Source organism: Malurus melanocephalus, unplaced genomic scaffold (assembly GCF_030028575.1).
Source record: "Malurus melanocephalus ecotype Western Australia unplaced genomic scaffold, MMel_1.1 scaffold_31, whole genome shotgun sequence".
NCBI lineage: Eukaryota > Metazoa > Chordata > Aves > Passeriformes > Maluridae > Malurus > Malurus melanocephalus.
In genome coordinates this window covers 1,951,158-1,965,783 of record NW_026623263.1, presented here as the reverse complement: position 1 = coordinate 1,965,783, position 14,626 = coordinate 1,951,158, and the positions used below count along the sequence as shown (strand labels likewise).

Here is a 14,626-nt window from a genome sequence, read left to right as displayed (position 1 = left end):
GGAAAAAACACATTTAAGATCCTCCCAAGCAGGATGCAGCCCTCCACATCACAGTTAACTCTCCCTGAGGTGGCTCTTTGCACATCAAGATCTCCATGAACTACTGACCACATGAGAGATTGTGATGTAATGGTCCCTTCTCCTGTCACCTGCAAAGCCACATGAGAGTAGACTTCAAATGGAAGCAAAAAACACCCAGAGGGCTTTGCAGGGCTCTCAAAATGTTCCTTTGGGGCAGGGAATAATAGGGGGCAGGGAAATGCCATAGAACTCACTACAGCCATTGACCAGCTTATGTGTTAAGCCTTTCCTCTGAGAAAACAAGAAAAATTCAACTATTMAACAAAGGCTTGATTCCAAGAACTCAAGAGCCAGAAAAGCTGACATTTTTTCAAACAGTAAATTTGCATGAGGGCACAAATTCAGAATCACTTACAGCTGAGTTAGGTGTAATGCAGTGGCTAACACAGCCCTCCCAGTTACTCGCTGCACACATTTGGCCCTGAGATCAGTCCAGATGAAGGACTTGCATTAGAGCTGCACTTTATCTGGACCTTCATACCACAAAGAGATCCCAATGGCTGTCTAGTGGCACATCAATCTCAGACATATCACAGACGTTATGTATAAAATATAATTCCTGATAAGCATGTACCTAAATCATATTCAAAGGAGAAACACTGCAGCTTCCCATTTACCATCACTGCAACTTGTCTAGGATTTAYTTTCATGCCACCAATGAGATGTGTGAAGGAAAAACACAATGGCCATCTTTCCTTAGGCTATCTTTCTATATGGTCCTGCACGGTTCTGCTAAAGAGGAGGGAAGCATGCAGTAAAAAGTGGGGTTTTTTTTAAGTTAAGTTTAACTGAGAACCCAAATATCCTAAATATCTGAAAAACTTCAGTTTTTCTCAGTTTATRAAAGAAAGCAAAGATGCTTCAGATTTGAGGTTTTAGGAAAACGAAGGAGTGTACTAATTTAGGAAAGTCAGAGAGAAGAACAGRTTGTTGAAAATTCTACAGAGGCAAGTGAAAGATGAAGTGAAGTTTTACACCTTTGGAGATGGCAGATACATGCATAGCTGTTGGTGGGTAGTCCATTGCTTAGTAGTGAGTTCATGCCAGAAAGTTGTTCTAAAATGCGTTCCCTCTAGCTCAGCTCAGCACAGCATCAGCTGGGTAAAACAAGCAGCATGGTGAGGACACACAGGCAGAGGAATGCTCTGATTCATCTGTCATTGAACTTTTCAAAAGACAAAGTTCATGTTCAACGTTCGGAAAAGGTTTTTCATCAAGAGGGTGGTCAGTCACTGGAACATGCTCCACAGTGATAGGAAGAGGTGTGCTAATGTTTTCACAAAGAATTCCATGGGTGTGGGTATTACTGTCTTTGATGTGGGTCTTGATGCGAGCAGCAGGTTTGTCACTGAGCCTAGACAGTTTGACTCCTGAAGCAGACAAGTGGGTCTGCACAAGCCTGAGTTACTGAACTTTGGGCTAAAATGACAGGTTCATGGTGGGGAACTGCGGTAGGCAGCTTGGGAAGGCTGTAGTTCCTCTCAATGGGGAAAGGAAGAAAGCAATATGTGTTTGGGAATTTAGTATTAAAGGGGGCTGTGCCCTCTGAAACCTCAAGAGTGAAAGCCCCGCAGGTGTGTGCTCCAGTGGACTCTCTCCCTTCATTTGAATAAAGCTGCAGGRCTCCTCTGTYGCCTTGGTGGACACTGGCTTTCCAGAGCGTGATTTTCTGTATGGAAATGGTCACAGCACCACACATGGCAGAGCTCAAGGTGCACCTGGACAATGATCTAAGATGCATGGTTTGGTTTTGGGTAGTCCTGTGAGGATCAGGAACTTGGACTCAATTTTCCATACGGGTCCCTCCAAGCCTGAGACATTCTGGGGTTCTGTGTACATCCATATCCATATCAAGGGACTAAGAAAACTGCCCTTCTTAGATACCTATGTGATCCCACCATCCTCACAGAAYACATAGGAAGGATGTTCTCTCTTCCACAGTTGTGTAAGAGGCTTCATTAACCTAAGCGGAGCTAGCAAAAAGCTGTCAAAAAATAGTTCAGGATTAGGAGAGAATTGAAGATACTGGTCGATGTGAACCCACCTAGGAATAGAAAGAGTGAGAAGCCTGACTGGACATCAAAGTGCATGCAGGAAGCACAGAATAAGAGTTTTCCTTGCAGAATAAGCTCTCTGTGAAAGCATTTAAGCTTCGCTGATTTCTGCTGCTGCTGGCAGCAGAGTAGGAGTCATCAGCAATTGTTTCATATCTCCTTTTGCATACTCCACTTAGGAAGAAGGATGGTAGACCCCTTCCTTCTGGCAGGATCTCCATATCCAACCTCACTAGTGTGTGAGTGTTCCCACAGCAGATGTTTCCTGTTGTGGGGCAGACTGCATGATCTACAGCACAACCCTCATTCAGAGGGACAGATCCAGCATAAGGAAACCCTGCTTTTCTAAGACTGAAAACACTTCAGAAATCAAAGGAAGTCCTACACATTATAAGGCATTCAGTGAAGGATGTTCCAGCCCTTTTATCTTCGAAGGAGGAAGCCCCCTGGAAAATTGCTTGGTAGTCACTAAATATCCAAAAACTTCTGCCACTTGAAAAGGCATAATTTTAACAGCTGATGGCTTTGATGAAGCATGCACATTAAGCAGGCTCCAAAATATACAACACAGACAACAMAAATTGACATCAAGTGTGTTTTAAGTTAGGCTCTGAAAATTTCAGCACACTAAATAACACCATGAATCAGCTTGCCTCAATTATYCCGCTTTGCAAGGTTGAACAAAGTAGCAATGGAACATAATAAATCCAACCCTTCTGTTCTGCAGTTTATCCTTCTGAAAACACTAGGATCTTAAACAAAATAACTAGAGGTCAATTATTAATTTAAGTGGACACACTTGATTTCATATGATTTAAGTTTTTTGGGTTTTTTTGGTAATATATCACTTCATTTCAAAAAAAAAAAAAAAAAAAAAAAAAAAAAGAAAAAAAAAAAGAAAAGAAAATAAAAGTGATACAGAGAAAACTCCCCCAGATTTATAGATTAATAGAGCCCAATTCATTAATCTAGAGGAGCACTAGCTACCAGAACATTAAACCCATTCAAAATACTGTAAGAAATGTTTGCTTCTGGTAGMACTTCCTGTGGTTCAATGGAGATACAGAAAAACACAAACTGCAAATTTTGAAGAGGTCTTGTAACAATAAAGCAATATGATGGTGAAAACTTGATTGCTTTTATTTCTGGTTATCAAGAGGTGGCAAACTAGGTGAATTATAACACAGATGRTATTTTGTTAGCATTCTGCCAAAGTGTTCAGTAGAGAACAGAACAAGAGCCACACTTACATGCAGCTTCGTCCACTGATAATTCACTGGCGAGAATCCCACCAATTTTACTAAAAGATGGCATCTGTATACCATATTTCTCTAGCTCCTTTCGCATGTTGCTGATTTCTTCCTCTGTTCAGACAAAAAAAAATAAAAAAAGGAAATATTATCAGAACAGAAAATATAACAATTTCACTATGATTCACCATACCTACAAAAAACATTTCTGAAAGTCCTTTTTGCTTTTGGCCAGGGCTTCTGAGCAGGTTTCCTCCCCATTTTGAAGGACTCTAAGATATGACAAGTATTCCATGCAAACTCACTCCCTCCTGTCCTTTGGAGACTGACACTCATTAAAAATAGCAGCCTCCCCCCTGTTTAATTTGTAACAGTTGGAGGAGAAAGGCCATAACAGAAAATATGTACAATGTTAGCAGATTTAGGGGTTAAAAAAACCATCTAACATTTGATTAGATAAGCACTTTTTACCTGTGAAATCTACTTTTCCCAGAAGGTCCTGGATCTGTGGAGCTAATCCTAGTTTGAAGAGATATAAACTGCAAAGAAGAAAATTAGGTGTTAAAAGTATTGCATGTTGTTGAGCTGTTTGCTTTCTGTATGAGAAAAACAGTTTTATGACTCTTGTCCTTTAACCCTTGACTTACATGTGCCGATACACAATAAGTTGATACAATAATCATTTTCTTTGTGCTCTATTTTAAAGTCTTACAGAAACATAWTTTTTTTTWAAATTTATTTCCAAGAAGCATCTCCAAGAGAGAGGCACTGACAGTATCTCAGGTCAYAGTGGATGTATAAACAAGTAGAAAACCTTAGTGACAGACAGGTAGAGAAGTGCAAAAGCTAGTATTGGAAGGAAGTTGAGATCCGAACACATTTTAGCACAGCTTATAACTTTGGATCAGTGTTCTGGTTTGACATTACATATATTGGCATTAATTACATCCCTGTAATTACTAGCAGAAGACRCATAAATCACTGGTATCCTTCTTACTAAGTTTAGAGGAACAAGGACTCGTAAGCCCATCCAAAACCATCTCAAATATAYTTGTGTCGTCAGCTATTTTACTCTTGGAAAATAAAGGAACTTGATTTTATGTGCTATAGTCAATATAGCATGAAAAATACACACACTCATTATTTCTAGAGCTCCGGGGTGCTATCTGAAAGAAAACAGCTGAATACATACATATTTTCTTGGTAGCTTCCAAACACAAGTCATGTATTTATCTACAAAAGACTAATGTTTCCATAATTTATCAGTGAAATTCAATAAAAAAAGTGAGTTAAGCAAGAAGGAATCAAAAAAGACAGACATCAAAAACAATACTTAACACATTCCCCCAAGTGGATTGTTTTCCACCTCTTTTCAAACTTATTTTCCCCCAATGTCATTCATTGCAAATGTGCTTTGGGATTTAGGGGTTTTATTTCTAGAGAAGTACACTTCCCTCTTGTGTTTTGTTATAGAGGGTTTTTTTGCTCCTGGCAAATTACAGGATGAGATTTCGAAGCATGTATTTGTAGCTGTTGTATTCACTTAGGAGCATGTGGGATCAGTATTTATCTTCCACGCTACCACAGCTACTCCTCTGTGCTTCCCCATCTGGATGAACACAACAAAGGATCTCAGGYAGGCTGGCATTTCTTTGCAGCCTCTCAAAATCACTGCTGAAGCCATTCTTTCCTTTCACATCTGTTTAAAATGCACATTAGCTATTGCAGGGTAAAAGAAGCACATAGACTTCACAAGACTGCAGTGACAAACCAGGTTCCTCTGTTACCCTTCTACCCTTCTGGTCTGCCTTCCAGTCTTGTTGTGTGGAAGCAGATYTTGCTTTGAGACATGGACATAATCCCATCTGAAATACCGGGTRTCACACAAACAATTATGGAAACCAGCAGTATCACTGTGATGACTCTGTCTTGGGTCATCACAATAAAAAGATACAAGAAGAAAGAGTTCTATGAATATTACAGACTATTTTTTTTGACTGTTCAGCACTTCCAGGATGCTGAAGCATGTGTGAGATTTCCTACGTTCCTTTGTTTGGATAAACTTATTAACCACCAGATGGTGCTGAAAATGTTCYTTGAGCCTTGCAGGACACTTCTACTCGGAGTTAACATGCAATTTCACTTAAAACAGCTTGCTTAATGCTTTTAGAGTGTAATTTGAACCTCAGAAAACACACAAAGCCAAAAGCAGGGGCCCTCATGGTTAAGCAAACTGGATATGAAGCATGAGGTGCAACGGGAAAACATAGGAGAAAGAGCAGTTTCCAGGTGAAACTCCTTTCAATACAAAGCATCACCCACACAGAACAGCAACTCATATCAGGCAGATGTTCCCAGGATTTGTTTTATGTTTAGCTCATGTTTAACATGCTATAAAAAAACAGATCTGAAAATAGCATGGTTTTTTTTTTCTTCTAAGGCATGCTTGTTATTCTGCTGCTTCCTAGGAAAACAATGTTTTGAAGCTGTCCAGCTTCTAGCGGGCTAGTTTTCCTAGAATGTACCAGTGATATTTTTACAAAGATAATTTGAAAACTAAGTATTTCAGGGGAAAAATATCTCCAAGCACTGCTATTTATGAAGAAGAATCACTGTTACCATCTTCATTTAAATAAAGCTGTTCTCAACATTGTTTAGTGCAGGAACAAATCCAAATCTGCTTTCATTTAAAAAAAAAAAAAAAAAAAAAAAAAAAAAAAAAAAAAAAAAAAAAAAAAAAGGAAGAAAAAAAAGTGGTGCAAGAAATGAAACCCATGCCCTTATATTTTTCAAGTCAAGCTTTAAGTATTGATGTTTCAGTGGGAACAAAGCAAGAAGAGGTTAACTCAATGGGAATTTAATAAGAAATGTTTTGTTAAATTGTTCCTTCCTGGCTAGAGGTGTGATATACTTGACAGTACAAGTCACCCCACATGTCTTCAGTGCAATGGTCTTAATTTCAGACTTGAATCTTTAGGACATATCCTAAAACTATATTTAAACCATCATGCTCAGAGTAATCATCTCTCTTCAGGCCTTCTAACAGTAAAATATCAGCATAACAATAAACAGCCAAATGACTTTCCCTGCCAAATGCTACAATTTCAGATGCCAAATAAGCATTTCAGATACAGGTCAGCATACATCTGATGCCAACCCACCTGGGAACACTGCCAGCCAAGCAAAGTGCCCTGTCCTTAATTCCACTGTTTTCTGGGCAGYTTTCAAAGTAGTCTGCATGCCATCCAATACTGGAGTTTGATTTGAAAGAATCCAGTGAAGGACTTACGGCATGCATTTTAGGAAAAGACATGGAAATAAGTAAAGTTCAATCATTGTTTCCTCTATTCTTACATCCTGCACAGGAGCTCACAATCTCATGGGAATGCATCACAAATAAAATCATTCCAGGCCTATTCCCCCTCATGTGGTATGACACATTTGATATAAAGTCCACTTCTATAATAATAGCACTAAAATAACCCAACATACTAAGTACAGAGTTAGAGCTTTGTGTGGATATGCATCAAGAAAAAGTAATTAAAAAAGACAAACTTGGAAGTGAAAGTTGAGGCAACACAGGCCTATTCTGGTACTGGCATAAATCCTGGCACACGTCAACATGTAGAAAGGAAAATTTCTACCATGGGTCAATCTCTTGTAAACTTCAGCTCATGGTAAGAGTTATTGCCATTGCAATGATAAGGCAAATACAAAGAAGGTATTTGATGTGATGGCTGTTTACGTAGCGTTCAAATCCACAGTTAATAAAGTCTGACATACATGAAGGAGCAAATATTAGCAACATTAAATGCGTTTTTCCACCTCCTGGACAACAATTGAGCTGGATGGGCACAGAACCCACTGAGTCAGCCTGACCTGGGTTAGGGCTGCAGCYCCTGAATCCTCTTCAGGAAATCACTTCACGCTTACCCAAGGCATTTGCTGTCAGAACAGACTGCACTACCAAGTTACAGGCAGAGGCCACCCTCAGAAAGTCACTCCCAGTTAACATTACATCAARTATAATAATTTCAAGGGACAAGTCTTACCAAAGATGGCAAAACAATACTGGGCTGTCAACTGTGAACACTTAGCACATAAAGGCAATATGGTAAACTTTAGGGGTAAGTCCTGTTTCTTAGGAGTGAGTGCACATCCCAGAGTGCAAGAGTGGGCACATAATTTCAAGGATTAACCTTAAAAAAGTTTCAATAAAGCATGTATTTAATAGTTTCTGTCTGATAGCCCTGGAGCAGCTCATGTGCTTTGAACACCATTAGAGACAAAGAAGAGAATTTGAGGTGTAAGTTAATTAKGTTCTCTGGAAGATTAGTGCCAAAAATTATTGAAAGGGAAAAGCCTCTATGTGCAGGAAATGAGCTAGAAGAGCCACAGGAGGGTGGAGCTGTCTGCCAACACCAATGTCCCTCACACCAGGGACAGCACAAGGCAGATGTTTTTSTGCTAAATATCAAGAAAATCCCTTAGACAGAACATGAAAAAATTTTAATCTCTACTTTCAATGGTGTAATCAAAGCCTCTCTGACTTTACATTAAAAATCAGGTTGCTCAGAACTTTGAAATCTTGCGAAATATTCCTTTTTACATTAATTACTGTATTCTGTGGTAATTAACTGCTTCACTTTTGGGATAGAAAKATGTCAGTTCATGATTATTTTCATTCTGATCAGAACATCTTACACTAATGTTCTGCTAAGTTTCTGTTAATTAGTTTGATTCCTTTTGAAGTATGCATTGTTTGAAATTGTTTGTGCACTTTGCAAAGGGAGTGCACTATTGAGAGAGGGATGTCTGTGTTAAATTTAGTAGTMCTCAATTTCTCTTTTGAAAATAATTTGGTCAATAGACCTGACAAAGTTGAAGTTCTGCTTCCAAATTAATGAACTTGTAAATTCTGACAGATTTTGATGTACTGGTTGCCCTAAAGCCATTTCAAGACTTACACTCCTAATTTTAGCAGTTACTATAACTTCTATTCTCATCAGCAGTTACCTTAGAGCATGAATGCAATATATCATCCTGGGGATGTTTTTCCTATCGTAGACATCTGTAGTCTCTGGATAAAARATCTAAAAAGCAAAGAGCACACAGTTAAAGAAGACTTACTACAGAGCAGAAACATTTATTCTGCAGAATCATACCTTAAACTTACAGAATTTCAGCTGTTATTTCTATACAGCTATGAGTCATGTCTCTTCTGATGTTATTTTATCAGTAGTTTTCATAAAGAGAAGCTTAAGAAAGCAAAAAAAAAAAAGCTACTTAATAAGAAGGGGGGAAGAGGAAGATAAGCAGACAGCATTTCAACAAGATTTTTAGAAAAGGTCCTTTGGCATAAGCTCAGCCAGTAGTGCTTGTCCTCTACAGACACCCAGAACCTGGAATGCAGTTACAATTTGCAAAGCCTCATTACAAACCAAACCTATCAAGTATGGCTTAAAAATGCATAATTCTAATTGCCAGCGCCCCTAACTTTGTGAATACATCATTTACAAAGGAAGATATTTAGAGAGAGGACTATTAAGCAATTTAGCCAAGAAGTCACATCATAAGTTCCAATTCTGGTTCTACCACTAATTTGTTCCTGGCCTTGGTCCCAGTCACTAAACACTCYTTCCCCACAAAAATGTAATAAAAAGACTTAGTTAACCATGAGAGTTGGCAGCATGCTTCCAGCCCAGGCTGGTCACTYGGGGCTGCACTGTCCCATGGTTAATAGGACCAGACTGAGTAAGTCAGGAGCACAGTGCTCTCTTCATCATTTGCTCAAAACAGCTTTGTGAGGCAAAACTGGAAAAGCTTTTGGCCATGACCATCSTCTGCAACAGAAACATAATCTTTCAGAGGAGGGATGGCAGGGTGGAAATCAGCCAGCTAAACCAAGGGCTCAAGGACTCAACTAGAAAAAAAAAACCCTGGCCCAGGAAAGACAGGAACCCTTCCTGTCTCTCAGGCATTTCTGATGGCAGTCACGGGTCCCTTTCCTGGTTATGGGCACCTGCAGTGAGTTTGGCTGCAGCAGCTGACCAGTAGCCCAGGTCCTGAGAGTCCCCACTGTGCCTGACCACGGYGCCCTGGGGCAGGGAAGTGCTCACCTCGGGCTGCATGTGGCTGCCAAAACATCCAAACAAGCAGCACAGGTGTTTGCACACAGCCCTTTCTCAAAGGATTTTCATCCAAAATAGACTCACTGGTGCCCAGAAACTGGGTGACAAGCGAAGACCCRCAAGGAGGAAGGTAAATACAAGAGGCGACCCAAGAAAGCAGCTGGTGGAAGAAGAGCAGCAGCACAGTCACGGAGGTGCATTGGAGGGTGCAAGGACAGTCTGGAAACAGGGTAGAGGCACAGAACAGGGACGTACAGTAAAAGGAAGAGGCAGCAAGAGGCATGGTGTGAAGAGGTAACCTAAAGGAAGCAAATATTTAAGTTTTCTGTTTTAAACCATATGCCTTTCAGGCCCCCCCAAGAGACTGCACTAGCAATAAGATATAGCTARAACACTGCTGGTGTCCCCACCTCAGCCCACACACACTGGCAGCAGCAACACAGGACTGACACTCCCACTGCTCTCCACATTACATTCCCTCCAGATTTGTTTTCTGAATTACTCCTTCCCAGTACACTTACTGTAAGGGACTGTTTATGCTCAAGCAGATAAAAAGGGATCTCAGTGAGTCAATGATTTGAGCCACTTTCTTTGCTGAAATTCAGAGGCTTACCTTAGGCAGCCCAATGGACTCCATTGCTCTTAACCACTGCACAGTGTTGTCTGTGTGCCGAAAATGAAGGCCAGATCTCTATATGAAACATAAGAGAAATTTATAAAAGTCACGTTAAGCAAATTCTTCACTTATTGACCCTCCTGTTGTTTCCCAGTTTTATAGCCTGAAGTTGAGTTCAAGGAATTTTCCCTTATTTGAACTTATACTGGAAGTGTAACAGCTTCAATTTTGCTAATGAAGCATCCTAACACATCAACAGTTTCATGCTGAGTTCAGCTCATTTTTTCATTTTTACATAAGCCAAATTTGCACCCCTCAGGGTGGACTGCGATTGAAGTAGAAATTTGTACAGCCCTTCAGTGCTCTTTGTGGGTAGAGGCTGGATGTCAAATACCAGGTACCAAAATACAGAAGTAGCAACACTGCTCAGCACTACTGTAGGAAAATTATTGTGTAGAAGAAGAAGAGATAAGGAGGTCTTGTAAKTCTTCAGTTCTACCTGAATACCTGACCCTCCCTAAAGCCTGTGTAAGCAGCATAACAATAAAGTGGAAAAGTATTTTTATTTTAAATATAATCTTTTAGGGTAAAGGAAAAAGGCATCTCAGTTTCGGAGATTTTCAAGAGAAGCATTGAAATGTGACCAGAATTCTTAACCATAATTTTTTTTAGCCCCCTTTACATGTTGAGATAATGCATTCCATAGTGGAGCTACTGTGTATGAATGTGTATATTTCTATATTATCAAGGCTTTTGGACCTAACAAAAGCCTGCTAGTAACAGCAAGCTACACTCACTTACTTGTAGCTTGCTTTTGCTTTTTCTTGTTAAAATTGATAAAATAAACATAGAGTTCTCATGAAGTTAATGCCAAATATACTCCCATACAAGATGAGGTAAATTTGGAATAGCTATCACCTTGCTTTGACTTCTATTCCTAATGACAAATAACTATAAATTGTAAAGCTTGTGTTCTCCTTGGAGCCAGAAGTGTAATTGTTGCAGCTTTAAAATCTTGAAGCAAYACCAAAACAATTTTTCTAAGGGTAAAATATTTCTAACTTAGCAGACTGGTTTCTTACAGCTGTGCATCTTCCATGTAGTCCCTACAGCCTTAAAAAAGAAATAGAGAAAGCTAACCAGCCATGCTTGGGAATCTTTAGGGGCTGGAAGAGAAATGTTACTGGGTTTTGTCTTGTTGGTGAGAGAACTGAGGAAGTTATTACCTTATATCGTGCCTGCTCCACATCATAGATTTTTTTGTCTGACACCACATCAGGYGCAAAGAATTTTGCAAGTTTGGCAAGGTAAACACCATTTCTTAAGCCTTCTTCCAGTTCCGTAGTTGGGGGCAGCTCTTCATCCAAGCASACTTCCATCCATCTACAGAGACATGTGAGAAACATCATTATTTGGATTCTAACAGGAGTGAGAGCTTTTGCCTACAACCATCATACTTTAAATGTCACTACCACAATGTAATTATTACAGAGAAGGACAAGGGCTAAGGAGAAAATTCTCATATTTGTTCACATCAAAAATGACTAAAGCAAATCGAAATGACTAAAGCAAATCGGCAAATTGAAATGAGTGGAGAATCATATCTACACTCCATGATCGTGATCCATCCATAAGCAAGCAGCAAGTTTTGAAGTATTCACACCCTAAGGGGTCTAACGCAAATCTTCTGAACAYTTACCAGCATTTTGAATAAACAGTAATTTTAGCAGAAAACTAGAAGAAAACATGGAGTGCCATGTATTTTTGATGTTTCCATTTAAATAACCTTGGTGATTCCTATGTCTGTGGTGAACCTCATCACAGACCCCAAGTTTTGGGTGAGGCAGGTTCCTGCAGCCAATGTGGTCTCAGCCTTGCAGCAATGCCCACCTCAGTACAGAGCCCTTCTGCAGGTTCATCCTCCTCCTGCAATACATGGGAGCTCTCCACTTTCACCCATGAAACGCAGTGCTGGTGCTGCAGGGAGGAGGGAGGTTTTTTGTTGAAAATCCCAAGGTACGTTATGCATTTGAGGTCTGCCTAGCAGTAGTGGGCTGAAATACAGCTTCTTGTTAGTGCCAGTGGCTAAATCCTTCAAGATGCTAAACCAGTTATGTGTTTGAGAGTTAAGATGTGATAGACATGGTACTGGACAGCAAACAGTAATTAATTAAATACATAACCAGTTGAGAAGGCAAAGAACAGACATGAAACCATACTATACAGTGTATTTATATTGAGTAGCCAAGAAAAATTGCTTCCAAAGCACTATTGAAAAAGATTAGTGTCTTAATCACTGGACCAGAAGTTTTTTACATTGGTGGTCTAAGTGTTTTGGCCCTGTGATATTATTATTATTTCCAGCAGCTAAATCATATTACAAGAGYTTTAAATCTGCTTAGTTGTTCCCAGTATTTTTATTTTATTTTATTCACTCTCTCATGCTGTTGGGACATTAATATCAATACAAATAAGAAAACCGAAGGGCAAGAATAAAGTCAAAGACATTAGTTCACTTTGCTTACCGTCACTAAGGCAGTGTCACTGTAAGTGAGACAGCATTACAAATCTAGCATCACCTCCACAGGGGTGACTTCAGAAACCAGAAATCTGAATCCAAGTTGAAAATGAGCCAGCTTTTACTCCCCCATGAAGAAGAACACTCACTACATCATTTTGCTTCACATTAAAGCCCTAGACAAATGTTCTACTCCATTCCACTTCTGGATTTGTTACAGGACATACAAAAGTTGTTTCACTGAAGCACAGACTACCCAAATAGCTCTTTAGAAAACAAATACCCATAAATCTGACCCAGTATCACACAAAACTGCACTGAGCAAGTGTCATTAGGTGAACTGTGTTTTCCAGTATAAAATCTGCTTCAGTGGGGGGAATCGTACTCCTGACGAGTTTCCCAGCTCTATCCTGCGCTGTGTGTTCACATGTTATGAGTCCATGCCAAGGGTCCCAAGAGTCCCCYTTACTAATGACATTTTATAGACCAGATAGATTTATACCCTAAGCATCACATTTATCTTCCCCCCCAAAAAAGACAAGTAAGAATATATATAAAAAGAAGTGCCTCCAGGCAAATATTTTACCTAGGCCAGTTAASTTTTCCTTTAGAATTTGTTACCTAAAATGTGTCTTCTAGAAAAAAAATTGTATAGATAAGCACGAGGAGCTTGCTGAGCGTCAGCAGGTGTTCACCTTGAGCCACAGCTGACTCTGATGTTCAATGGACCATCACCAGAGATAAGAACTGTGTGCCCAGAACAGCATTTTGCATAGCACACGAACTCTTTACACTTCTGGTTCCTAGTTTTCTCATGAAAASAGTTTGCTAACATCTTAAGTCCAGGGCACCAAAAAGGTACTTCATTTGAATTGTTTTTGAAGACACATACCTGTACCAACAACCCAAATCTGTTCTTCCATCCAGTACAAAAATTTACTAGTTATATATAAAACTGAGTCATTTCCTCTGCTCTAAATGAGATGCTGATCCAATGCAAAAGCTACTCCTTGGCTTTTCAAACCTCCTGTAATTCARCAACAATAAAACTGCTGTGGGTGTTTTCCCAGCATTGTGATAAGCCTTTAAGATTAATCTGGAACTCTCCTGTTCTAGTTAGGAAGGCTACTATGTCTCACAGGTAAAATGCAGTACCCTGAGGAACAAACAGGAAACAGTATGAGGATATAAGGAAAGCAGAAAGAAGAAAAAAAAGTAATGAGAATACAGTTGTCAAACCAACAAGTCCAGATAAACATACAAGGAAACAAATATCTTTTGAGAAGGAGAATGTTAGCAACTCAGGGCAAAAAAGAGGGGGAAAAACTAGAAAGAACTAAGTGAAGCAGACCTGAAAGATGCAAAGTTTCTTTCCATTYACAGCCAAAAATCTGTAAGATATATCTACCCTAGAAAAAAATTAGGGGCCTGCAATAAGCCAACTGTAACTTACAGCATTTGGTAATCAGTGTCCAAGACCAAGAACACAGCTACAGCTGTATTACATGTAAGGTTTGTTTTACCAGTGTCTGGAAGTTGCAGAACTTAGCTACAACAAGATCTACTGTGAAAGGATTTACTGTGTTTTGCACAAGTTTAATCAGAGGAAGGAAAAAACCTCAGGATTTTAATTAAATCCTGCTAGTATACAAACAACCTTGTAACTTGGTTATGCAAACAGCTGGAAGGTGCTGTAAGTGCTCAGAGCCTTCTCTTCTCCAGGCTAAACAACYSCAACTCTCTCAGGTTGTCCCCACAGAAGAGGTGCTCCAGCCCTCTGAACAATTTTGCAACCCTCCTCTGGGACTTGCTGGACTAAGGCACATCTTTCCTGTGCAGGGWCCCCAGAGCWGGATGCAGCCCTGCAGGTGGGGTCTGAGCAGAGCAGAGCAGAGGGGCACAATCCCCTCCCTGGCCCTGCTGCCCACGCTGCTCTGGATGCAGCCCAGGACACGTTTGGCTCTCTGGGMTGTGTC

The 14,626-nt window shown here is 39.9% G+C and overlaps 1 protein-coding gene across 5 annotated transcripts in view; it reads right to left on the bottom strand.

Moving 5' to 3' along the window:
• Positions 1-14,626, bottom strand: part of IQGAP2 (IQ motif containing GTPase activating protein 2) — a 122,593-nt gene that overhangs the window by 46,801 nt on the left and 61,166 nt on the right. For all 5 annotated transcript variants that reach the window (XM_057363827.1, XM_057363830.1, XM_057363829.1 and 2 more), the window contains exons 3-7: positions 11,359-11,515; positions 10,130-10,207; positions 8,402-8,478; positions 3,857-3,924; positions 3,386-3,499 (exon numbers count right to left, since the gene is read on the bottom strand). In XM_057363827.1, the coding sequence (XP_057219810.1) occupies positions 3,386-3,499; positions 3,857-3,924; positions 8,402-8,478; positions 10,130-10,207; positions 11,359-11,515 (494 nt within the window). The remainder of the gene's footprint in view (positions 1-3,385; positions 3,500-3,856; positions 3,925-8,401; positions 8,479-10,129; positions 10,208-11,358; positions 11,516-14,626) is intronic.